The sequence below is a fragment of the Pan troglodytes genome, chromosome 15 (genome assembly GCF_028858775.2).
Source record: "Pan troglodytes isolate AG18354 chromosome 15, NHGRI_mPanTro3-v2.0_pri, whole genome shotgun sequence".
Classification (NCBI taxonomy): Eukaryota; Metazoa; Chordata; class Mammalia; order Primates; family Hominidae; genus Pan; species Pan troglodytes.
The window spans coordinates 101,127,787-101,153,231 of record NC_072413.2 but is presented as its reverse complement, the minus strand read 5'-3'; the positions used below and the strand labels follow the sequence as shown (position 1 = coordinate 101,153,231).

General features: G+C 58.7%; 1 protein-coding gene and 1 long non-coding RNA gene across 5 annotated transcripts; one reads left to right on the top strand and one right to left on the bottom strand.

Annotated features, from left to right (window-relative positions):
- Window positions 1-865: 865 nt before the first annotated feature.
- On the bottom strand, window positions 866-16,797 carry TNFAIP2 (TNF alpha induced protein 2). 4 transcript variants are annotated; one of them, XM_063793148.1, is made up of 14 exons: window positions 16,756-16,797; window positions 14,277-14,821; window positions 11,539-11,918; window positions 10,599-11,226; window positions 8,373-8,487; window positions 8,103-8,225; window positions 7,813-7,913; window positions 7,078-7,176; window positions 6,466-6,589; window positions 5,424-5,546; window positions 4,783-4,938; window positions 4,497-4,618; window positions 2,953-3,085; window positions 866-2,495 (listed from the first exon to the last, which is right to left on the bottom strand). In XM_063793148.1, the coding sequence occupies exons 3-14, from the start codon at window positions 11,768-11,770 to the stop codon at window positions 2,376-2,378; spliced, it is 2,076 nt and encodes a 691-aa protein (XP_063649218.1). In that variant the 5' UTR covers window positions 11,771-11,918; window positions 14,277-14,821; window positions 16,756-16,797; the 3' UTR covers window positions 866-2,375. The 4 variants fall into 4 exon arrangements, with proteins under 4 accessions (XP_063649218.1, XP_016782251.3, XP_016782252.3 ...); XM_016926762.4 differs by having other exon boundaries at window positions 16,656-16,770; XM_016926763.4 differs by having other exon boundaries at window positions 14,775-14,821; window positions 16,656-16,770.
- LOC107968257 (uncharacterized) lies at window positions 14,914-18,374 on the top strand. Its single transcript, XR_001709369.3, has 2 exons — window positions 14,914-15,649; window positions 18,126-18,374. It is a non-coding gene; the product is annotated as an uncharacterized LOC107968257 (long non-coding RNA).
- Window positions 18,375-25,445: the final 7,071 nt, after the last annotated feature.

Below are 25,445 nucleotides of genomic sequence, written 5' to 3'. Positions count from 1 at the left end.
CCCAAGGCCCACGCTCCCCACGTGGCTCAACCAGGCCAGGACCTCGCAGCCACATGGACCGGCGGGTCCAGGAGCCGGGCAGAGGGTCTCCGTGCCAAGCCGCACTGCCCCTGGCCCTCGTCTCCCTCCTTTCTCTCACTGCACGGTGGCCTCATGCCATCCGCTTTGGCCCCAAGAATGGCACTCAGGAGAAAGGGCCTGCCCTCCCCCACCCCCAGCTCCGGGCTGTCCCAGGCCCTGCTGAAGCCCACACCCCTCTTCAGGTGCACACGGCTCCCCTTGGGGCCCTCCCCGGCCTCTGTGCAACGTTCATCAAGGTACCCTTCTTCCCTTCCAGGGACTCTGCTCCTTCCCAAATTCCAGGCCAGATTGGCTGCGGAGAGGCCCACCCTTCCGTGGCAGCTGAGCCCGTCTCTGAACACAAACCAGACCTCCTGTGTCCACAGCTGTAGCTTTCAGGTCAATGCCAGCATGGTAAGAGTCAGTTCCCACTCTGTGTCCCATGCATGCGGTTGAAATAGCTGCCCCGTGTCCACCCCACCCTCTTCCTCAGTAAAGGACGGTGGAGGAAGCCCCAAAGGGTCACAGTCCCCTTTTTACAGATGAGGAAACTGAGGCACGGAAGGGTGAAGTGACTGTCCATGCCCTACAGGCAGACACTTCCAAAGCTCCTGCTCACAGTGAGGGGATGGTGGGCCATCTCCTGCCTGGACCACATGAGGTGCCCTGGGGGCTGGGACAGGCTGGGGATTGACACAGAACCTAGGTAGGTTTGCCCGGACCCCTAGAGGCTCAGAAAGCTGCTAAGGCTGCCTGGCTGGGCCCCCCATCATTGTGCAGCTCCCAAAATAAATCACTCCACAGCCACTTTTGAATTCTGTTTTATATCAAGCTATAAAAACCTGGATCCTGTTCAACATACATACAAAAGCAGTAATCTAAAAAATAATTATTATTATATTAACAATATCAAACACGCTAAGTCCTACACATGTACAAAGACCTTGGGCATCCTTTATACCGGCCACTTCCTGGCCACAGCTTTGTAAGGCAGTACCTGGGAAAAGGGGACGGACCCAAGAGAGCCGGCCCCAAATCCTGACTCAGCACTGCAGAGGCATCAGCCGGGCTGAGTCATGCCTGAGTCCGAAGGGCCCCCTCTCAGGCTGAGAAGGAACTTTCAGGCCCAGGGAGGAGCAGAGCCTTAGGGGTAGCACGTGCTGAGCAGGAAAACGAGCTCACGTTTTCCTGGGGTAGAGCGAGGTGCCCGGCAGGGCAGGGGATGAACGGAGGGTGCGGTGGGCAGAATAATGGCCTCCCAAAGATGTCCACGTGACAGTCCCCAGAACCTGTGACTATGTTAGGTTACACAGCCAGTGGGAACTAAAGTTGCAGATGGAACTAAGGTGGCTAATCAGCTGACCTGAAAATAGAAAGACGACCTGGGTTCTCTGGGTAGGCACAATGTGATCACAAGCGTCCTTAAAAGCGGCAGAGCAGGCCAGGTGCAGTGACTCATGCCTATAATCCCAGCACTTTAGGAGGCTAAGGCTACAAGATCCCTTGAGCCCAGGAGTTCCAGACAAGCCTAGGCAACAGAATGAGACCCTGTATCCACAAAAAATATGTAGCTGGGCATGGGGGATTGTCTCAGGGGACTGAGACAAGAGGATCACTTGAACCAGGAGGTCCAGGCTGCAGTGAGCCTTGATGCCATGACCAGGCCACTGCACTCCAGCCTGGGCAACACAGCAAGACCCTGTCTCAAAAAAAAAAAAAAAAAAGTGGTGGAGGGAGGCAGGAGAGGGGAGGCCTCAATGAGGTGACGGGAAAAAGATTCAACTACCCACAGCTGGCTCTGAAGATGGAGGAGCCTGAAGTCAAGAATTACAGTCAGCCTCTAAAAATGAAAAGGCCAGAAATGAATTCTCCCCTAGAGCCTCCAGAAGGAGCGCAGGCCTGCCGACACCCAGATTTGAGCCCCGGGTCAGCCTTCTGACCCGCAGAACTGGAAGACCTCGTTTTGATCCACGAAGTTTGTGGAAACCTGTCACGGCAATAGGAAACAAATACAGAGGCCAAAGGGTCAACAGTGAGAGGTCAAGCTTGCCTTGCCCCTGCCCAGACCTCAGCCAGACTTCTGGGTGGCAGGGCCCACGGTGGCACCCCCAGGGCCTGTCCCTGCCTTGGGGAAGGGGGAGCCTGAGAGGACCCAGGAGGTCTTGGGCCCTTCTGTAGTGGACACCAAGCCCTTGGGGGACCACCCTCTAGTTGAGGCCTTGGGGGATGAAGAGGGAGGGCTCAGGGCCCCATTGCAGGGCCAGCCTGTAGGGGCCGTGGGGCCACCTGGATGTGACGTCTAATGCTGGCGGTGCTCACAGCTCGCCACAGGCCCTAAAAGCCCCTGCCAGACGAGAGCTCATCTTTTCCTTCTTTCTCTTCCAGTTCTGTCTTCCATTCCACCATTGTTGAATCCAGCTCACGGTGGCCCTGGGCTGCAGAGGGCAGATGGGTGAGGCTCGGCCCCTGTCTCCAGAGAGCTGAAGAGGGCCCTCGGCCCCACCCACGAGGAGGACAGTCATGAGGCCGACTGTGGAGGGGCTCTGGACAGAGGTGTCCGGGGATCCCTGAGCCTGGCTGCACTCTCCCTCCTGGTTCTTTCCTTGCGTGCACACGATCAGCTATCGTTTACAAAGAGTCCTTGGTGTTGCCTGGTTGGCTGCCCAGAATGGGAGCTCCTGCCCCCATCGGACATGTAAACAAACCAAGGTCTCTCCAGTTCCAGCTGACAGGGCCTGCACCTCCGCCAGGGCTAGGCAGAAGTAGCATCAGAGCACAGGAGACCCGGGAGGAACCGAGAACCAGCGCTGCTCTTAACAGCTCCCAGCAGGGTGTGCCCAAGGCTTGGTGGGCACTCACAGGCAGGTCAGGCCACAGGAAAAGCTAACCAACCTTTATAAGGGAAAATAGGGGCCGGGAGGGCTCCTGCGCCCCCATGCTGACGTCCAAGATGCTCCGGATGCGCTTGACCTCACTGTTGGATAGGTTCCCCTTGATGGCCAGGATAGCGCTCAGGTGGCCTTTGCTGGCAAAGAGAGCATCCTGTCAGCCCAGCCTGTCACCCCCACCCCTACTCACCAGCTCCCTGCACTCCCGGCCAGTGCCACAGGGCCCGACAGCCAATGCCCGGCCCACGAGGGGGCTGCACTTCACTCTCCCTCACCCATGCACTCCACCTGATGGTCCCAAGAGCAGCCATGCCCCAGCCTGCTTCAGGCCTCCGCACTGGCTGTTCCCCTGCAATGTTCTTCCCAGGCCCTGAGATGACCGCCTCTTCCCACCCCTTAGGTCTCCGCTAAGATGTCCACCCCCAAAAGGCTTTCTTGTCTCTAAAGTCGGCACCTCCTATTATCCACAACCTTGGTTAAACCCTATTTACAACTTGTAATTGTTTCTTTGCCTGATTATGTCATTATTATTGCTGGCCCTCAACAGAATGAGCTACCTAAGGGAGGACTGAGACCTGGCTTCCCTTGTACTTCATTGCATCCTGGTAACTAGAACAGAGGCTGACACCTAGCAGACTTCTCTATAATTGTTGGTGGCATAGGTAGATGGATGATGGGTGGGTGAGCAGATGGATGAGAGCTAGACGGGTGGAGGGATGGGAGCATGGATGAGTGAGTAGATGCATGGGTGGATGGGTGGGTGGGTGAGTGGTTGAGTGGATGGATAGCTAAATGGGTGGAGGGGTGGACGGATGAGTAGATGGGTGGATGGGTGCTTATATGGGTAGGTGGATGAATAGATGGATGGATAGACGGGTGGGTGGGTGGGTGGGTGGATGGGTAGACAGGTGATGAGTGGGTGAGAAGATAGACGGATAGCCAGATGGGTGAAGGAATGGGTGGATGAGCAGATGGGTGCTTGTATGGTGGGTGAATGAATGAATGGGTGGAATGGATCAGACAGGGACTGGACTTGGCGAAGCTGGGGTCAACCCTGTCAAGACCCATTCAAACTTACCCCAACATGTCAGAGGACCCAGCCCGGGAAGAAACAATGTCCCTGGCCCACCAGAGCCTCAGGCAGCCAAGGGCTAAGCCTCCACTCCCGAATATGAGCCCTGGTCCCAGAGCATAGGCCTAGGCCGCAGAGGCCCCCCAGGCTGGGTGAAGCTGGCCTCTCTGGTCTCAGTCTCCCCTGTGAGAGGCAGTGTCAGGTAAAGCTAAGAGTGTGGGCCATGCAGCCAGACACTAACTAGCCGTGTCACCTTGGACACATCCTGTGAGCTCTCCAGGCCTCCTCTGTGAAACGGGAATGGGAAGTATTGTCCTCGTAGTGCTGTGGTGAAGGCCACAAGAATGAGCCCCTGGTGAGGTTCACACAGTGACTGGCACGTGGGCAGCTGCCAGGATCTGGGTTCCCAATGCCAGCCCTGTGAGGCCTTGGCCACAGTGATGTGACAGTGGTCCTGAGGTGCCCCAGGTTCTCACCTGAAGTCAGGGTAGCAGGTGGCATAAGTGGCCACCTCAATCTTGATGGCACTGGGGTCCTGCAGGCGAATGATCTCGGCCAGCGTAGGGAGAGCAGGCTGCAGCCAGGTCGCCGGGGAGCCCTGCAGGAGTGGGTGTGGTTGGAGGGACCCAGGGGTCCAGAGGCTCGGGTCAGCGACTCGTTGGGCTTAGAGAGGCACCAACGGCCTATCTCCGACCCTGAAAGGGCTAGGGGAGAAGAGGCAGCCATTTCAGAGGGGCTTGGGAGAGGTGGGCAGGGGCTTACGTGCTGGGTGCAGAAGTGCTGGATGGTGTCAGCATTGGCCAGGATGTACCCAGCCAGCTGCTGCTGCTGCTCGGCCGTCTTGAGGACCAGGCGCCCCTTGCTGAGTTGGATGATGTACTCCTTCACCAGGTGCAGGTGCAAGGCCTCCATGAGCTCCTGGGAGGGCAAGCAGCCAGGGGCGTGTGAGCTGTCTGCTGATGGGGAGCTCGCCACCTCCCTTGAAGCCTTGTAGCCAGGCCTCCAGAGAGAGGCAGATGCCAGAGCAAAAGACTGCACACATGCTCGTGCATCCACATGTGTGCGTTCACATGCTCATGCGTTCACATGTGTGTGTTCACATGTGCATGTGTTCACGTGTTCACATGCGTGTGTGTTTACATGCTCGTGCCTTCACGTGTGTTCATGTGCGCATGTGTTCACATGCTCGTGCATTCACGTGTGTGTTCACATGCTCGTGCGTTCACATGTTCGTGCCTTCACGTGTGTTCACATGTGCACGTGTTCACATGCTCGTGCATTCACGTGTGTTCACATGTGCGTGTGTGAGCACATGTGCGTGAGTGTACACAGACGTGCTAGTGTGCGTGTCCGGGCTGCCCCCAACTCCCCAAGACCCAGCCACCAGCCCAGAGCCTCCTCACCTCCCGGAAACAGCCCTGCAGCTCTGAGAACTCAGGCAGCCTCGTGTCTACAGTGGCGATGATGTTTTCCAGGGTCTCCACAGGGGCCGCCCAGCGGGTGTGCGTGAACCTCTTGAACAGTGGCTGAGACAGGAGAGGCAGGATGTCTAGTCACGCCCTGGAGAGGAAGGGCTGCCAGCCGCAGACACGCAGACACAGACACACACCGACACATGTGCCTGGTGGAGGGGCGGGGGGCACTCAAGGACTCCCAGGGAACCCGGGCCAACCTCAGGTCCCTGCTCACAGACAGGAAGTGGGAGCCGGCTCTGTGCACCCTTATCCAAGGTCACCCAGTGCGGCTCAGGAGCCAGGAGAGCCTGTCTGCCGGCCCGGAGGCCAAGTCCACTGCCACTTAAATAAATAAATTCCTTCATAAACAAGACCTTGTGCTTGGCTGGGCCAGGGAGATCAGTACCAGGGGATCTGGGGTCACCGCTCGGGCTTCCACCACACTCAGGCCACCCATGGCCGCTAGTCCCTGACACCGGGAAGGGAACCTCTCCCCTTCCTTTTGAGAGACCCCCCACTTTACACCCTGCTAAAGGAATTACTTGTTTTCACAGCATTTTCTGTGGATTTCTTGGCCCATAACAGATATAACCCCAGCTGCCGATGACCCTGAGCCTCAGTTGCTGGGAGTCAGGCGCGGGGATGGGGGTGGATAGGAGGGGCTGAGCGGATTGAAGGAAAGGTGTCTGCAGGCTTGGGACTGGGCTGTGTCTGAATCGGGGAGGGGCAGTGAAACTTTTCCAGGCCCTCCCAGCCCCAGGCGGCCCCTCTCAGGTGAAACCCCAGGACATGATCAGCGGAGTTCAGAGCCTGCTAGGGTCCCCAACCGGGCATCACCGCTGTACCAGAGCTGGCCCGCGGTGCCGTCCACAGGCCTGGAGCGTGTCTTCCCCACATCTTTGCTTCTGCCACTCCTCCCTGGGGGCACCTCCCAGTCCCTCCCTGGGAACCCCCCAACACTGGGCTCCTGAGGGCAAGAGGCTCCCGCTACCTTCAGGTCCTCATGCAGGTTCTGGAGCAGGGTGTCAAAGCCGTGGCTCTTGAGCTCACCCAGGGGGCCCAGCAGGAGGCTCAGGGTGTCCTGGGGTACCTGCCAATTCTGCTCCATGGACATCCTGGAAGGTGGAGGCAGAGAGGTCACCCCAGCCCTGCTCAGCCTATAGCCCCATACCCAGGGAGCCAGACAGCCCCCTCTCTTCACTCTAGAACCCTCAATGGCTCCCCATTCTCTATGGGATCAAGTCCTCCTATCCATGTTCTCCATGCCCTCAGGACACTCCTCCACCACATCCCCTTGTAACTGAGGGCAAGTGAGCCTCCTCCAGTGGTTTGCTCATCTGCCTAATAGACAGATCACTATACCTACTTCACAGGGTTGCTTTAAGGATAAGATAATGGGTGAAACATCTGCCTGTGTGCTTGCCCCAGCCAGCACTTGGGAAATGTTTGCTGCTGCTGCTGCAGGCCGTGGCGTCCTCACACATGTTGCTGGTTTGAATTCCACTTCTTGGCCTAAGCAGCTCCTCCTCCCTCCACCTTCCAGCTCCCCTCTCCTGCCTGCAGAGTGACTCCCACTCCCGCTAGCCCCTCCCAACACTCTCACCGGAAGGACAGGCAGTTGTTGATGTTGGCAATAACATTGGCCCTGTAATTCGTCAGCTGCTTGCCTCTCTCCAGAAATTCATTAAAGGCGCGCTGGTAGCTGGCGAAACCAGAAGGGGCACATTCAGGACCAGCCCAAACACTGGGACCACAGCAGCAGCCTCCCCGCCCTCCCTGCCAGCTCCTGGGGTTCACTTTTCTGTTTGGCTGCCCATAGCCAAGGGAGGGGCCGCTAGCCCCTGGGCATCATGGAACTGGCTTCACAAGCTAAGGCCAGGGCTCCTGAAGAGGGTACCAGCCCATCTCTGCTGCTCCCAGGCCCTCTCTAGAGTTGGGAGACCAGGTAGGAGTGAGCGTGTGGTTGGCTGGAGAAGCCCTCAGAGGTCCAGAGGGAGAGAGCAGAGAGAATTCAGGCGGTGGAGACTAGGAGTGTTGTATGAAGGGGTGGCAGGGTCTCAGTCCCTCCTGGGGTATCCTCTTGGAAGCTAGAGGCTGCTCTGCTGAGAGCTTTGCTGATGGGGTGGGCGCAAGAGGCTCCCACGTTGAATCCTGGTGGAGGTCAGACCACCTGAGGCTCTCAGTGTCCTGGCTGAGTGGGAAACAACTCCTGGCTCAGAATGACAGGGACAGGGGTGGAGGGCGGGGATCCAGCTCAGCTCCCCACCTGAGGCACTAGGGAGGGGCCGTGGCTCTGAGAGAGGTGGCTACAGGGACCCCATCCTGGGCACACACCCACCTCCTCAGGAACGCAGGCAGCTCCACCAGCAGCACCCGCTTTATCTGTGAGCCCAAGTCCAGCGTGATGCTCTCGGCCTTGGCCTGGGCCTGGGAGGTGATCTGCAGGGTGGTGGTGGGTGAGCTGAGCAGGGGCTCGCCTGGACAAGGGGGCGGGGATGGGGAGGAAACAGGCGGGAACAGAGGGGGTGCCCCGAGGTGGGCATGGGTATGCACACAGGACGGAATGTGCGTGGGGCTCCCCATGCACGTGCACGGGCGGTACGTGTGCCCTGGGGCAGATTGCAGTACCTGGATGATGTCGATGGCCAGCTCGCTGTGGCAGTAGCCGTCCAGCCTCTGGGGAGGCACATCCTCAGCCCAGCGCCGTGCCTCTAGCTCCAGAGCTCGGTCCATCAACTCCCTCACATTGGCCTGGAGGAGGAGGGGCAGGTCACTGGGGCACTATCCCTCACCTCGCTCACCTGGAAGACCCGTCAAGCTCCCTGCCCATGTCCTGTCTGTCTCCGAGCCTCTCCTCTGCTGCCTCCCTGCGCCTCCCTGGCCCAGGTGGAGACTCACCGCCTCACTGGACAGGAATGTGGCCTCCAGCAGCCGGATCTGCCTGGGGGGCAGGAGGCTCCCGAGCCCCATACCCTGCAGCTCACCCACCAGCTTGGGGCTGTTGATGATGTCACTGCAGGCAGGGGAGGCTGGCATGAGGACAACTATACCAAATCAGCACCACCACTCAAGCTAGAGCCCAGGCCCTCAGCCTTGGTCTCTGGCAGGCCCAGACTGCCCAGCACACCCTCCCGCACCCCCACCCGGTCCCCATTTCAGATGATGGGTCCTCCATCTACTTAGTTTGGTTTGGAACAGAAACTCTGAAGTCATCATGCCTCCTCTGACTCTCTCACCACCCCCCCATTAGGTCCTGCTCCAAAATAGCCCCCAAAATCAGCAGCCTCATGCCACTCTGGCGCCCTGGCCGGCTCCCATCAGCTCCCCGCTGGCTCACTGCAAAAGCCTCCTCCCGGCCTCTCTGCTCCTTCCCTCACCTCCAACAATTCCTTCTCCACCCAGCAGCCAGAGCCACCTTTAAGATCTGATCTTCTTCCTGCTCCAAGGCTACCTGTCACCCAGATAAAACCCTGCTCCTACTCACAGCAGCCCTGGAATCCAGCCAGCTCCCAGCCCACTGCGCTCCAGCCCTGCAGGTCTTGGGCATCTCACCAGCCCCGGCCACCTCCCAATCCCAGGGGTAGGCCAGAATGGGCAGGAAGGGCTGCCCCAAACTGCTCCACAGACGCATCTTGGCTCACTGTCCTGGCGCCTCTGCAGCGCCCCAGAGCTCCCAGGGGACTGCCCAGCCCTGGCACTTCCTAAGGGCCCTTTGTCTGCCTAGAGGTTTACAAATGACATTCTCTCTGCCCCTCACCCAATCCAGATGCAGCGGTGTCCCTCCGTTCTCCACATTTCTGGCACACAGGCTTCAACGATGCCCCCCTGGGCACCCTCTCACCAGGGCTCCATGCCCAGCTTGGCTTTAGTTGCCTGTTGCTAACCCCAGGCCAGCAGACCCCGAGGTCACTGGGACAGAAAGACTGGCAGGCAGGGGTGCAGGTGCCCGGCATTTCCTGGTGAGTCAGGACGAGCAAGCGGGAACTGGCTCTGGGCTGGGTTATCTCTCCCGTGGCCCCTGCCCTGTGCCAGTTCCCCTATGCCCTGCTGACTCCTCTCCCACCCTCCCCACTGGACCCTTTCTCTATCCTTCTGCCAGAGGCTGACCCTTCAACATGAACTGAGCCCACAGGCCACCCAAGGCCCCCGAGACGGCAGACACTGCCCACACTGTCTATACTTCCAGGCTTCCTTCCTAAAGTTTCACACTAGGATCTGGGGCCAGCAGTGGCCAAGCCCCACAATAACAGCCCCTGGACTCCCCCGCCCTGGGCCTTTCCACACTGCAGTAAGCCTCTCTCCATGCAGACCGTGCGCATGACCGGCACGCCCAGGGATCTATGGAGTCAAGGGACGCCTGAGGCTGTACTCAGCAGGGGTACCAGCTGCACAGCCAGCCTCCCACCTGAGGGGCTCCAGCTCTGCGGCGGGCTCACAGGGTAACCCTACACAATGGGGGTCTAACAAGACACGTGGCCCTAGCCCATCACTTCGAACTCTCCTGCCTGGGGGTGCCCGCATAGCTCTGCTCAGCTCCAGAGTGCCCTGGAAGAGGACATGCTCAGGAGCACCGACCTTCCTCTCACCTTCTCCCCTACCTGCCCTATCACCCCTCCTCCTGCCTCCTGGCCTGATTCCCTGGCTCAGAGAAGGACCGCTGGCTTTCACCTCCTCCAGGCTGGCTTCCCTGACTTCTCCAGGCCTGCTTTGGGCCCATGCTCTGCACGGGGCCTGGCCTCTGCTGCCACAGCCCTTCCAGCTCTGGATGGTTATTGATTGCTTTGCCCCCTCCTCAGACTGGGCGCTCGTGAATGAATGAAATCCCTACCATTTTCTGTGCCTCAGTTTCCCCAACAGCAGAATGTGACTGAGGCCCAGGAAATTAAGGATTCCAAGAGCAACGCAGACCCAGCCCCAGCCTTATCCCTGTGTCCAGGCCCAGTCTCTGCCTGTCCAGGCTCTGCCCCAGGGAGTCCAAGTCCCACCCCTGCATTCTCAGACCCAAAACTCTGCAAACACCGACCTCACTAAAAGCTGCCGGCGGCACACCTCGACACCCCTCGACACCCCTCCTACAGAGGACACCCTCCCTGCCGGCCCGGGCCCAGCCCCTCGTCTGCTCACTTGGGGTAGAGGTTCTGCACCCAGAGCAGCAGCATGTAGGTGTCGCGCTCGCACAGCTCGAACTGCGCCACGGCGGCCAGGTGGGCCGCGAAGTGCTGGTGGTAGCTCTCGGCGTAGGCCGCCACGACGCCGAACTCGGCGGGGAACAGCGGCTTCAGCCGCTCCACCACGGCCTCCAGGTCCTCCTTCATGGTGCGGCCCAGGTGCAGAAAGACGCTCTCGGGGACCTCGGCGCCCGCGGCCGGCCGCTGGCCCATGCGCTCCTCGGCCGCCTCCGCCACGCCGCGCCGCCACAGCTGCAGCCAGCGCCGCGGGCGCGTGGCCGCCAGCCCCGAGGTCCCCGGCCCCGCCGCCGCCGCCGCCTGGCGGTCCTCGCGCTCCTGCTCCGCCACTACGGCCAGCGCCTGGCGCAGCCGCTCGGGCGCCGCCTCCAGCGGCCGCCGCAGCACGCCCAGCACCTGGTCGCGCAGCAGCTCGTACAGCGCCTCCACCTTGCTCTGGCGCCGCACCAGCTCCTCCTCGCTCACACCGCCCGCCGCCGCCGCCGCCGCCAGCTCCCGCTCCAGCGCCAGCAGCGGCCGCGCCGCCTCCAGCTGCCCGCGCTCCAGCGCCGCCTTCAGCTCCTCCACTGCGCCGGGAAAGCCGCGTCAGCCCCGGCCCCAGCCCACCGCCCACCGGGCGGGGCGGCCAGCGCCAAGCGGGACCGTCCTCCCCTAGACGCGCACAGGGCCGGCGGCCAACACCCTAAAGGGTGATGTCGGTGTCCCTGACTAGGCTGAAGGCCTCCCAGCCCCCCAGATTGCGGCACAGGTGAAAGCAGGGAGACAGACGCGCCTTCCAGCCCCACTTGCCGGCCCACTGTGCAAGTGGCTCACCCACGCGGATGAGCGCCAACCCCGTCCAGGCCCCAGACTAGCTCTAACCCAGGGTCCTAGAGCACCTGTGGGGGGCGGGCCATCCAGCCCCTGCCTGGACCCGGCTGCGTCCTCGGGCTCCGCTGAGCTGGGCTGACCCTTCTTCTTCTTCCCTTTGGTGAAGACGCAGAACACATTGGCCAGGCCTTTGGACTTCTTCTTCTCCTTCTTCTTCTTCGCCGCCTCTTCCTCCTCCCTATATGGGGCTGCCCCAGCCTCCAGGGGTGGCACCAGGTCCTCAGAGGAGGCCTCCGACATGGAGGCCTCTGACTCTGCCTCTGATGTGGACTGCAACTTTTGGGGGCTTCTAGGCAAGTCGAGGGTGCCTGGCACAGGCTGATGGCTCTAGAGGCCTTGGAAGAAGGTCATCATCTTCAGCATCACCCTGGTTCAGGCCTGCAGGCTCCTGCGGGGTGGGGGTGAAGGCATCAGTGGTCACCACGGACCGGCCCTGGCTCCCAGGCTGGACACACAGCTATGCTGGCTGCATTGAGTACACTCAGTCTGTTTCACCCATTCAACCACCGGGGCTCTGCCCATCTCCTGGCCCAGCTGAGCACCAACAACTGTGCTTCCTCCCTGGCCACGAGCATCTCACCATCTACAGCTCCCCTTCCAATACTTCACAGCCCCAGAAGCAAGGAAGAGGCTGGGGACGCCAAGCCCGCCACACAGAGGGGGACTTTCACTTTACTTGGGCAAATCCTTCCCTGCCAGCCCACCCTCTGGGCAGGAAGCAGGCAATGGACACCTCCCTGGATCCCACGGGACCCTAGGGAAGAGGCGGGGCATGGGCTCTGTCCCTTTGGACAGAGCAGGAACAGAGGTCCAGAAAGGTCTGGGACATGCCGGGGTCTAGAACACCAGAACCGGCCTGAGACTGGAACCCAGCCTCCTCCTGCCCAGACCCAGCCCCTCTGCCATCTTGTCCAGTTCTGATCCAGCGGTGGGGTCACAGAAACACAGCTGCTCCAGCTGGGCCATGAAAGGGGCAGAGCCTGACCAGGATCTACAGAAGCCACAGTGGGTGGGACCTCAGACAGCCTTTCACACATCACTGGGGCAAGGGGCTCAGCGAGTCACAGGGCGGCCTGAAGTCACACAGCAACTCGGGTCCAGAACCCAGGCTTCCTGGCTCCCACCCCCTCCCAAATGGGATCGTAGCATCATCACAAATGCTTCCAGTTTCTGCAGCCTTCCTGGGTGCCCATCCCATCTCTTCCTTTCTCTCATCTGGAAGGGTGTTATTTCGGCTTAAACTGTCCCTATAGTCAATAGCTTGGGCTTGGAACTCAGGCCACCCAGTCCCAGAGCCCAGCTTTCCCCTGCCTCCACATCCCCGGCTATCCTGCAAGCTACATCCAGAGAGGCAAGACCCGAGCTTCCCCAGAGTCCCTGCCCAGCACCTGACCATTGTCAGAGCAAGGCCAGGTCCACTGGAGAAGAGCATGGCTGATCTGAAAGGGGGAAGCAGGCAGGGGCTGGGCCTCCCCAAGAACTGGGGTGACCTGTAACCTTGATGCCACCTGTCTGCCCCACCCCAAGACTAAATGCATGCAGCCTTGTCTCATGTATCATGGTAACTTCAAGTGACCCCTGAAACAGCCCTGCAAGGCAGGCAGGATGATCCACCATCCAGAAGGAGAAACTGAGGCTGAGTAGGAGGTGTTTGCCCCAAGCACAGCAGCCATGGGGGCTCAGACTGGGCCCATCTGACTCTTCCCATGGCCCCGCTGCCTCCACCAGCCCCACTACCCTGTCCCCATCCTGGAGGGGCTTGGCCAGAGCCACCTGAGGGACAGGAAGCCTGGGCTCCTCCCACCCCCAGCCCCTGCCATGCTCACCCAGTGCCCTGGGCAGAGTCCCACACTCCTGGATGGCACTGGCCTCCCTAGTGCCATTTGGGTTGAGCATTCCACTCCAGGACCAAGAGGGGCATGCTCCGGGGAGCCTCAGGGGCAAGGCCATGGGGCACCTCTGCTCCCCACCCGGTGCCCCAACTTCGCTTCCCAGCCCCTCTCAGGTGCATGCCTAGCACCCACGGGAGCTGGTCTGTCTGGCAGGGCCACTCAGCCCCACCCTGGGTGCCCAGGCCCCACCTCTGCCATTCTCCTGGGGTGGGGGAGGGTGGCCCTTACCAGCAATGCTCCCTGCCAGCCTCACCTCAGCCTTCCCTGTCCCACCCCACATGTACTAGGCTCTGTCCCACCTCCAGGCACAGTTCCCGCAGGACCCCCACAGCATCACCGCCTTCTCCCCTCTGTGACACGAAACCCAGAGCGCCTGAAGGTCCTGCTGCAGCCCCCTGGGCCTCGCCCCAGGTCTCCGCTCTCCGAGGCAGCCGGTGCCATGGAAAGAGAAACGCTTTCGGTGTGGGCTCAGCACACCTCTCACTAGTGTGTGGACTGCACACCTCCTTCCTTCACAAGCCGCCGTTTCCCCGTCTTTGAAAAGGGGATGAGGACCCCCACCCCACAGTGCTGCTGAGGGGATGTGGCCAAACCGCGCAGCCAAGTGCTGGGCACCTAGCTGGGCCTCAGTGGGGGTGAGTCTCCTGTGTCCTGAGTCTGTCCTGCAGGCAGCAGCGAGCCGGTGCAGCCAGAAAGGAAGAAGGGGAGGAGGGGCGTTCCTTTGAGCCTTGCCGCTGGTTGGGCCCACTGAGGCAGGAAGGGGCCTGCTGGGAGGCTCGTAGAGTGGTCACGGCCAGTGGCTCAACAGCGCCCCCCAGCCTCCTGCTGCCCGGCCTCTCCTCAGGTCCACTGACCTGGCTCGCCTTCCCCGTCAGGGCTGATGTCCACACACCTCCCGGGAGCTCGCTGGGCCCGGCTCCTTCAGTGCTGGGCAGGATGTGGAAGGCGCACCCATCCCCCGATGAGGACACCCGGGCACGGGCGAGGAAGTGACTCGGCCTGTGTCGCCCGGCCGGGGAGTCACGCCGGACCTGGGGCCTTTCTGCTGTAATGGAGGGGAGACCCCTGTGCCTGCCCCAGCCCCGCCCTCCCTGCCTCTGGCAGGTCCGGGCCCTCCGCCGCGAGAGCCAGCCTTGGCCCCTCTGCGCCCGGACGCGCGGACGCTGGGCGCGCCAGGGCCTCAGTTTCCCTGGCAGTGGGGCCAGGGTCCCTGGAAGCGTCCAGCCCCCTCCTGTCCCCGCCGCGGCGACAGGCTCTTCCCTCGGGGAATCCGGCCTGGCCTCGGGGTAGGGGCGGGCGAGAAGCCGCGCGGAGCGGCGGGGAATGGACGCGTGGAAGCGGAGGTCACTTACCGTGTCCCGGCCTGGCCGCCACTGTCCTGGCCCGGGTTCCGCAAGGCCTGAAATAGTCGCAGAGTCAGCCCCGCCCCGCCCGCCCCTCCTTCCCCGCCCCGTCGCAACCGCGGAAAACCCGCGGGCGGAGGCCAAGGCCCAGGGCGGCCCGGCTGTGTCCCTGCGTCCCAGGGGCTGGGCGCGCCCGGCCTGCCCAGCGGGGGATGCGGGGCGCTGTCACTTCCTCCCAGCAGCCGGGCAGGGGCGGGGGGCTGGCCGCGCGTCGCATGGTATGTGGAGTTCGGGGGACGGCACGGGGAGGACGGGGTTGTGGGGCGCGGAGCCATTGTCCGACGACGGCTCCTGATAGGCCGCCTGGATGGGGCGCGCTTGGCCGCGTTCCCGCGTCACAGACCGGCTCCAGCTGCGGGAGAGCCCGTCCTACCCCAACTCCCCAGCCGCCCGTCTGAAGTGTTCCGGTATCACCGTGGCCACAAGGAGGCAGGGGACGGGGGCTTCCTGAAGGAGGCCCCCTAAGGGGAAGGGGGCTACAAGGCTGGCCAGAGTGCTGGCCGCGCGGCTGTGCACAGGGCCTTGAGCCCCTCCGGTCATCAAGCCTTGCTTGAAATGCGTAAATGCGGAAAGGTGAAGTGGCTGACCCGGGTCACACCACTTTAAGTAGCGGAGTGGGGTTCCTAGCCAGGCCTATGGGACTCCCACTGGAGCCTTTCCCCCTCTGGGGCTAGGGCTGGACCCACAGGCTGCTGGAGCAGGCAGAAGGGGAGGGGCCCAAGGCCCAGACTCCAGGGCCTCGTCTGGATCATCAACCCGGCTTTGCCCATTCAGCGCAGGCCTCCGTTTCCAGGCCTGTTTCCCCATCCACACTGTCTCTCAGGGTCTGTTTTGGGAGATGTGGGGGTGGGGCATGTGGGGAGGATGGAAAGGGGCTGTGAAGGGAACCCACTGGAGATTCACTTCCTTCCTTATTTCACACTCTAGGCTAGGAATTCCTGCCCTCTGGAAAGGACCCAGACATTTAGGAATTTCCCGCTGGGCAGGGGCTTCCCTCCTGCCTCATTGGGGCCTCTGCTCCTCCCCTCTTTTGTTTGGCCTCTTTCCCCGCCCCCTGATCACTCCGCCACCCCTTCTGCAGCCTAGTAACAGGTCTTCCAGGACCAGGGGGGCCAGCGCAGTGGGGGCGGCTGTGAGTTCAGGTGCCCTGGGAACTGAGAACTTCCTCTTCCAGAGTGCTGGCCAAGCGCCAGGTTTGCACTCGGATTGCCATCCATCCTGTCTCTGGGGAACCTGTGGGGGAGCGGATGCAGGAGGCCGCCAGGATGCAGGATGGGGCGTTAAGGCTGCCAACCCCACCCCTTCTCTCCTAGGACTCCAGGGATGACATTTTTCAGATGAGTCCACAGAGCCACGGTGTCCCAGGGCTGGGAGGGTCCTTCCATCGGCACTGCGCAGATGGAGTTCATCCACACAGGGGCGATGAGGATACGGGCTGAGGGGCCCTGGCCGGTGGCTGCCTTCACGGCTGGCTGCTGTGGCCTCATTGTGCAATCCCCACAAGACTCTCCTGCCAGACTCTGTTCCCCCACCCCACCCCCTCACCCCCCCTCCCATTCCCAAGCAGATCGGGAAATTGCTCGGGAAGTCTGCATCTGCCAGGAGGGCGTTGTCAGGCCTTAGGCCCCACTGTCCCCTCGAAGGCAGCCCCTGGTCTCCACGGGCTTTGCAGGGCTGAGGCGGGGCTGCCACCCTTGTTCCCCACTGACGGCAGTGGCCCGCCTAGAGCACCGGCTGGAGATTGGGAAACGAGGCTGCTGCCTTGGACTTGTGTCTGCACCAGTCACTTCCCCTCTCTAAGCTCAGGCATGAGGGTCAATGGTAACATACGTGAAGTCCTCAAGACAAGGAAAGTCTTCTGAAAATGGGGCAGCATGGAGGCCCAAGGGATGACAGCCAACGGGGCCCATAGGGCAGGAGCAGTCCTTACCCTCTTCTCGCAGATGCAGAAAGCAGTTCCCAAGAGGCCAGGCACTTCCAGAGGAGCCAAAGGCCAGCCTACGGCTCCTCCCCAGCAGGAAGCCAGCATCACATGCTGGGTGGGGATGTTTGTGACCAGTGGCCAGCGGTTGTCCCATTCCCCAGCTCCCCAGGGCACAGGCCAGGGGCAGTGAGCAGGGGGCTCTGCCTGGCAGGGAGGGCAGCAGACAGGAGCAGACTGGCAATGACCTCTCCATTTAGCCTAGAAGGCGAGTGTGCCAGCAGCTGGCCAGGAGCCATGGTCAGCTCCTCACACGCAACCCAGGGTCTCAGAGGCTACAACACATGGGATGTTCCCTCCCTTCTCTCTGCCAGAGCAATGACAGCTGACTTTTTAAAAATTATTATGGTACAATATACATAATGCAATTTATAATCTTTTAAGTGCACAGTTCAGTGGCATTAAGTATATTCACAGGGTCGTGCAACCAACAGCACCCTCCACCTGCAGAAATTGTCACCTGGCAAAACAGAAACTCTACCCACTATGCACTAACTCCTCTTTCCCTCTCCTCCAGGCCCTGGCAACCGCCATTCTACCTTTCGTCTCTGTGGTCTTGACTATTCTATGTACTGCAAATAAACAGAGTCACACAGTGTTTATCCTTTTGTGTCTGTATCTGCCAGGAGGGCGTTGTCAGGTTTATTTCACTCAGCATAATGCCTTCAAGATTCATTCATGTGGTAGCAGGTATCAGAATTCCCTTCCTTTTTGAGGCTGAATCATATTCCATTGTATGGATGGGCTACACTGTGCATTCATTCATCTCTCTGTGCACACTGGGATTGCTGCTACCTCTTGGCTGCTGTGTACAGTGCTGCTATAAAACATGGGTGTGTATACCAGGTGTGGTGGCTCATGCCTGTAATCCCAGCACTTTGGGAGGCCCAGGCGGGTGGATCGCTTGAGCTCTGGAACTCAAGATCAACCTGGGCAACATAGTGAGACCCTGTCTCCACCAAAAATACAAACAATTAGCCAGGTGTGATGGGGTGCACCTGTAGCCCCAGCTACTTGGGAGGCTGAGGTGGGAGAACCACCTGAGCCTGGCAGGTTAAGGCTGCAGTGAGCCATGATTGCACCACTGCACTCCAGCCTGGGCAACAGAGTAAGACCCTGTCTCACAACAAAAACAAACAAACAAAAGAACACGGGTATGCAAATATCTGTTCACGTTCCTGCTTTCAATTCTTTTGGGTAGACTGCTGATGTTTGTTGATCTCCACCGGTGCCAGGCGTTGTTCTAAGTGTTTTGTATACATTAGCCGATTTCATCGGACAGCCTAATGAAGTGGGCACTAACTCTCTTCTTTTCACAGATGAGGAAACTGAGGCACAGAGCGGTCCAGTCATGTGCCAGCTAGTGGTGAAGCTAGGATCCCCTTCACTAAGCACAGTGTTATCTTGCTTCTCCTCCAACGTTGCTCAGCGTCTGAAATTCAGCTTGATGTATTTAAGTCAGACACAAGAAAGGACTTCCAGACCAAGGAGTTTCGATGCAGAAATGGGAGGTACTATCCTTCACTCCTTTTTCACCTTGAAAAAAATTTTTCCCAATCTTTTTATTACCTCATTTAGTCCATTAATTAAACCTCCACCTGCGCCCTGTAGGGCAGCAGAAAAGGCCGATTCAGCACAGACCAGAGAATAACACAGGGAGGCGCATTACTGGCCCTCTCTCTCTCTGCATTCTTGAAGGCACCTAGAGGAAAGCTCTCTAGAAGAGGGGCAGTTGGGGCTGGGCATGGTGGCTCACCCCTGTAATCCCAGCATTTTGGGAGGCCAAGGCGGGCGGATCACTTGAGGTCGGGAGTTCGAGGCCAGCCTGACCAACATGGAGAAATCCCGTCTCTACTAAAAATACAAAACACAAAATACTAAAAATACAAAATTAGCCAGGTGTGGTGGTGCATGCCTGTAATCTCAGCTACTCGGGAGCCTGAGGCAGGAGAATCACTTGAACCTGGGAGGCAGAGGTTGCGGTAAGCTGAGATCACACCATTGCACTCCAGCCTGGGCAACAAGAGTGAAACTCCATCTCAAAAAAAAAAAAAAAAAAAAAAAGGAAGAAGAGGGCAGTCGAAGGCAGAAGGGAGAGCAACCTGGAGCAGGGCCCAGGGTGGTGGGTGATCACGAGGGGAAGAGGGCCTATAGGTGGCTGGGCCTGGCCAGAGGCGTGGCTGCAGCTGCTAGCCTTGGTCACAAGAGTGGTGCTGACCTCAGGGTGGGTCACCTAGCCCCTCCCCCAGCAGCCCGGGCCCACTTCCCTCTGCATGATGACTTGCAGTTCCCACTGCCCTAACCCTGGTTCCCAGGACCCCAACACTCACCCTGCTTCTCCCTTTCACTTCTCAGGCTGTCACCAGCCCTGAGACTCTTCCTGGGGATGCCCTACTCTCTCCATGGGGTGGGGCCATTGTGTTCCCTGTTGACAGATGAGGAAACTGAGTCTCAGAGAAGCAGGCACAGAGGTTGAGGCCTTAAGCCTGAGGTCCCTGCTGCCACCCAGCCTTCCCCAAGAGGAGCAGTGACTTGCTCAGCATCACCTACAGCTCCATGAGACCCTGGCTGAAGTGTGCTGACCTCCTCCGGGACTGTGGGATGGCCAGGACAGCTGACGAGGAGCCACTTTCACGGCACATCCCCTCCTGCAAAGGAGGGAGCATGAGGACCCTCAGCAGCCCAGACATGTATCATCAGGCGGTGCCCCACCCCAGCCCCACGGGACACTATCGATTTGTTGATAGCCCCCCTGCCCCTTTCCTCCTAGGAGGAAGCCAGGCCAAGGATTCCTTTTCGTATTTGGCAGATGGAGAAACCGAGGCCTGATGAGGTATGGCTTCTGCAGCTATTCCATGAGCCTGACCCAGTGTCCTTGCTGGAGAAGGGCCATGGGAGAGAAAGCAGGGCCTATGGGGCAGCAGGACCCCAACCCCAGTGGCCTTCCAAATAGTGTGGTATAGGAGGGCTTCCTGGAGGAGCGGGTCCTGGTGGAACTCATGGGCATAGGAAGTTCTCTATGCCAGCTGCAAGCGGCCACTCTCCTCCCCAAGTTCAGCTCTCCTAAAACTCTAGTCTTTCACCACAGCTCTCTGGTACTGATGCAAAATGCCCAAGTGCAGCTCCGGTCCCTTCTGCCTGGGGTTCCTGTAGAACATGGGCCCTTCTCGGAGCCGGCATAATTTCCAGGAAAACAGCTACAGAGCTACGGCCTATGCAGGGTTCTGCCAATGACAGAGGCCAGTCACGTGGCAGGAGCTCTCTTGGGAAGCCCAGTGCTGCTTCATGGGGCTGTTTGGGGAAGGGAGTTGGGGAGGAGAGGGGAGGGAAGGGGAAGGAAGAGGAGGGGAGGGGAGGGGAGGGAAGAGGAGGGGAGGGGAGGGAAGAAGAGGGGAGGGGAGGGGAGGGAAGAGGAGGGGAGGGGAGGTGTTACCGGGAGAGACTATATCCAAGTCATGAAGCACTGAAGTATGTTAGCAGCAGCAAATCCATCCAGGTCTGCAGCAACCTCAGTTCTTACCTCCTCAGAAAAGAGAATTCAACTGAGAAGTCTAAGGCAAAGTGAGAGACTGCAGCAAGTTTGAAAGCAGGAGTGAAAGTTTATTTAAAAGCTTTAGAGAAAGAGCCTGGGCAACATGGCAAAACCCTGTCTCTACCAAATAATAAAAATAATAACACAAAAATTAGCCAGCGTGGTGGTGGGCACCTGTGGTCCCAACTACTCGGGAGGCTGAGGTGAGAGGATCACTTGAACCCGGGAAGTGGAGGTTGCAGTGAGCCCAGATCATGTGGCTGCACTCCAGCCTGGGCAACAGAGCAAGACCCTATCTCAAAAAAAAAAAAAAAAAAAAAAAAAAAAGGCTGGGATCGTGGGATCGCTGGCTCACACCTGTAATCCCAGCACTTTTGGAGGCCAAGGCAGGCGGATCACCTGAGGTCAGGAGTTCGAAATCAGCCTGGCCAACATGGTGAAACCCTGTCTCTACTAAAAATAAAAAATTAGCCGGGTATGGTCCCAGCTACTTGGGAGGCTGAGGCAGGAGAATGGCTTGAACCCGGGAGGCAGAGGTTGCAGTAAGCCAAGATGGCACCACTGCACTCCAGCCTGGGCGACAGAGTGAGACTGTCTCAAAAAAAAAAAAAGAAAAAAGTGGCCGGGCGTGGCGGCTCACGCCTGTAATCCCAGCATTTTGGGAGGCCAAGGCAGGCGGATCACCTGAGGTCAGGAGTTCGAAATCAGCCTGGCCAACATGGTGAAACCCTGTCTCTACTAAAAATACAAAATTAGCCAGGTGTGGTCCCAGCTACTTGTGAGGCTGAGGCAGGAGAATCGCTTGAACCCGGGAGGCGGAGGTTGCAGTAAGCCAAGATGGCACCACTGCACTCCAGCCTGGGTGACAGAGTAAGACTCTGTCTCAAAAAAAAAAAAAAAAAAAAAGTTTTAGGGCAGGAATGAAAGGAAGGAAAGTACACCTGGAAGGCCAAGCGGGTGACTTGAGGGATTCTAGTGTGTGGTTTGACCTTTGACTAGGGGTTTTATACGTTGACATGCTTCCACTTCCGGCGGGGGGCCATTGCATTCTTTCTGCGGATTTTTCCCTTGGGCTGGGCTGTCCGCACGCGCCGCCATGGCCTGCCATGCCAGCACCTGGGAGGGGCCGCATGCGCGGTGTGTTTACTGAAGTGGTGCACATGCTCATGTGAGGTGCTCTTCCCTTACCCGTCGAGGGTTTCCCGAGGAAGGTCATATACGAGTTAAGCTCTGCCATTTTGCCTCTTAGTGCTTATGCTTGAGCCCACTCACCCGACTCCTGAGATCTTATCGGGAAGTTGCTGATCACTAGTTTTAGGTGCTTCTATGTAAGAGAAACACCTATGTTGGGAAACTGCCTTTCCCTGGTGCTGGCTGCGACCAATTATTATTTGAGAGAGACAGTGTAACAACTGCCTATCACCTGATGGTTGCGTGACATTCCTAGGTGCTCTCCTGCCCTGCTCACGTCTGTCTACTGTAACAGAGGCTGCTCAAAAACCACGCAGGCCCCGTGACTGCCTCCAGCCCAGGTTCTGGGAGCCCCCTCCTTGCCGGACAGCCAGGAGCTCTGACTTCCAGACTCTGGAGAAGGAGGGCATCCCACTGTGGGCTGAGGCGTGGAGACCACCTGGGCCCTGGCACTCCACTGCTTAGAGCTGTGTCTTTCCACACATTGCTTGGGACAGTGACATTTCCTTGGGACCTCCTGGAGATGGCACTGGCACACTCAGAGGGTTGGCAGGGATGGCTTAAAGGAGGTAGTGCAGATAAATAACAACGAATGCCACAGGTAGGAGGATGCTCTTGGAGAGCCAGGCCCTCCTCCAGCCAACTCTTGCATTTTCTTGTGTAATCCTCCCCAGTTTACACAGGGAGATGGAACCCAGAGAGGTGGAGTGACTCACACAAGGTCACACAGCTAGGAAGGCGCAGAGCTAGGATTCCAGCCCAGAGGTGTCTGAGTCCAGAAGCTGATTCGAAATGCCAGCCCTGAGTCCAGGGAAAGCAGGAACATCATACACCACCAGAGTAAAGCACACGGTGGGCACCCCACAAACAGCAGAGCTTCTCATGATGAGGCAGGAGAATAGGAGGCAGGGAACCTAAGGCTGTTTCATTCCGACTTCCTAGAACTATATTGAAAGGAAAACCCACACAAAAAATTAACTGGGCATGGTGGCGGGCACCTATAATCCCAGCTGCTAGGGAGGCTGGAGTGCAATGGTGCTATCTCGGTTCACTGCAACCTCCGCCTCCTGGGTTCAAGCAATTCTCCTGCCTCAGTTTCCTGAATAGCTGAGATTACAGGTGTCCACCACCATGCCCAGTTAATTTTTTTGTATTTTTAGTAGAGACGGTTTCACCATGTTGGCCAGGCTGGTCTTGAACTCCTGACCTCAAGTGATCTGCCTGCCTCGGCCTCCCAAACTGCTGGGATCACAGGTGTGAGCCACCGCGCCCGGCCTCACCCTAGCCTCTGACTGGTTGCTTTTTGCAACCAATCAGATGTTTGCACAGGAGTGTGACCTTTGTAACTTCACTTCAGCCTCTGGTTGGCTGCTTTCCACAACCAATCAGGTTGATTGCAGGCCACCACTTCATTTACATGAGGTGAGCATGAAGTGGCCAACGGGAAACTTCTAGGGGATATTTGGACCCAAGAAGATTCTGTATCTGGGCTGTTGAGGCGCTGCTCGGGCCACTCCCACACTGTGGAGTGTACTTTCATTTTCAGTAAATCCCTGCTTTCATTCTTTCGTTGCTTCATTCTTTCTTTGCTTTGCTGGGCATTTTGTCCAATTCTTTGTTCAAAACGCCAAGAACATGGACAACTTGCAGTCACGACCCTCTACTGGTGACTTTTGTTTTCCCCAAGATTCTAAGAGCCCATTATTTGAGGATTCTATCCGTCTAAGAGCCTTGAGTTCCTCATTTGATGTTTATAGGGATCAAGAACGACTGCCCAGGCCAGGCACAGTGGCTCACACCTGTAACCCCAGCACTTTGGGAGGTTGAGGCAGGAGGATCATTTGAAGTCAGGAGTTTGAGACCAGCCTGACCAACATGGTGAAACCCTGTCTCTACTAAAAATACAAAAAATTAGCTGGGCAAGGTGGTGGGTGCCTATAATCCCAGCTACTTGGGAGGCTGAGGCAGCAGAATCGCTTGAACCTGGGAGGTGGAGGTTGTAATGAGCTGAGATCACTCCACTGCACTGCAGCCTGGGTGACACAGTAAGACTTCATCTCAAAAAAAAAAAAAAAAGAAAAGAAAAGAAAAAAAGAAACGACTGCCCTATCCTCTCAACCACCTCCAGCAAAAACAGGTTCCTCACCAATGCCCAGAATGTCACCATTCATATAAATCCCTTGGGGAAGAATCCCTTTTTAACAACTCAAGTGTCCCGCAAGGAACCTCGGTCACTTCTGGGAATGGGAGCAGGAAGACTAGAGATAAGAAGGGGACTTTTTACCTTATACCCTTTGCGTATCTTTTAAATTTTGACCTATGTGAACGTATTGCTACCCAACACATTATTAAGCATTTAACACATTTTTAAGGCTGCTAACAGATGGGTGGGCATATGTGCAGACAGAAGTGAGGGTGTCCCTGGAGAGGCCCAGGCCCCCGGGACCCAGGAGAGGATGGACCGAGGGGTGGGTGTGACTTGTCCAAGTTTCACTTCCCTCCAAGTGTTTCCCAAGACCAGGGTCCCAGGAGGCCAGGCTGAGATTTGGGTGGCTCCCAGCAGGATCTGATCCTGTGACCTGGGGCACTGTGGACCCCGCCCTCTGCAGCGGCAGTCTTGTTGCAGCACAGTGGCCGGCAGGTGCCCACTGACCAGCCTTCCACAGGGAAGGGGGGGGACAGGCAGTGTTGTGGGGCAGCCCACTCCTGGCCACCCCCCTGGGCCTCATGATGGCCTGTGAGTTGCATGCGCCGACAGCGGCCCTGGGGCTTCTTTGCGGTGGCAAAGGAAGGAAGTTTGATTGGGGACGGGGGTAGCGTTGGGGACCCTGCAGCCTCCTCTCCCAATGTGGGCAGCAGTGAGGGGTCCTGCAGTAACCTTCCAGCCGCTGGGGATGCTGCCCCCACGCACAGGGGCCCACTGGGTACTGAAGCCAGGAAGGGAGGGGCTGGGGTCACCAGGCGAGGAAGGAAGAGGGCACGCTGTGCAGGCCTGGAGGGGACACACGGACCGTCACTCACAGCACACCCTCTTGTCAGGAACGCTGTGAACAGGCTCACTGGCTCCCTACTGGGCACTCCCTCCCACGTTACCAACAAGAAAACTGGGTCCCCCGCTAGAAGGGGCAGAGCTGAGACTGGAACACATGCCTGCATGGCTCAGCCTCGTGTGTCTCCCACATGACACACTCAAGCAGGGGCCAGGCCCAGACACCAGGAGGGAGAGATGGCCTCGGAGGGCTGCTGGGCCCCAGCCAGAGCTGGGGGACGCGGCTCCCCAGTCTCCTCTCACCCCACACACGCTGTCGCTGGGCTAGCAGGTGTGTGTGTGTGCGCACACACACACATACACACACACATATACACACACACACATACATACACACACATATACACACAGACATACATACATACATACATACACACACACACAGTGGATCATCTCTGCAGACCAGAGTGTGAGGGTCTGGTGCATGTGGGTTCTCTGTGTCTTCTCTCTGCCCTCCCATTTGGGCCTGGGGTGGGGCCCCAGAAGATTCACAGAGCAGACCCAGTCTCAAGGACCTGAAGCTCAGGGACAGAGACCAGAGGGAACCCCAGGACATGCAGGAGCCCCAGGCCACGGTGGCACTGGGGGAAGCCCAGCTGGCCCTGAAGAGGGAAGAGACCTGGGCCATGCAGCAGGGAACAGGCACTGGCCAAGGCTGGGGGCCAGGGGCCGGCAGGCAGGGCCTGGGGGCTGAGCTTGGGGGCAAGTAGGATGGTTCCAGGCTGTCCTGCTTTCTGAGAGGAGTGAGGAGACTAGGCAAGGGCCTCCATCCTGGGGGTGCTGACAGGGGCTGGTGCACATAGGTACACATGCACAGACACAAAGACACACACACACACACACACACACACACACACTTCCTTATCA

Excerpts from the sequence above, each read along its gene's own strand:
- TNFAIP2 (XM_063793148.1), bottom strand. The coding sequence starts at position 11,770 with ATGTCGGAGGCCTCCTCTGAGGACCTGGTGCCACCCCTGGAGGCTGGG. Across the intron at positions 8,488-10,598 it reads GTGCAGAACCTCTACCCCAA|TGACATCATCAACAGCCCCA; the intron begins GTGAGCAGACGA and ends CCCTGCCTGCAG. Across the intron at positions 8,226-8,372 it reads CATTCCTGTCCAGTGAGGCG|GCCAATGTGAGGGAGTTGAT; the intron begins GTGAGTCTCCAC and ends CTCCTCCTCCAG.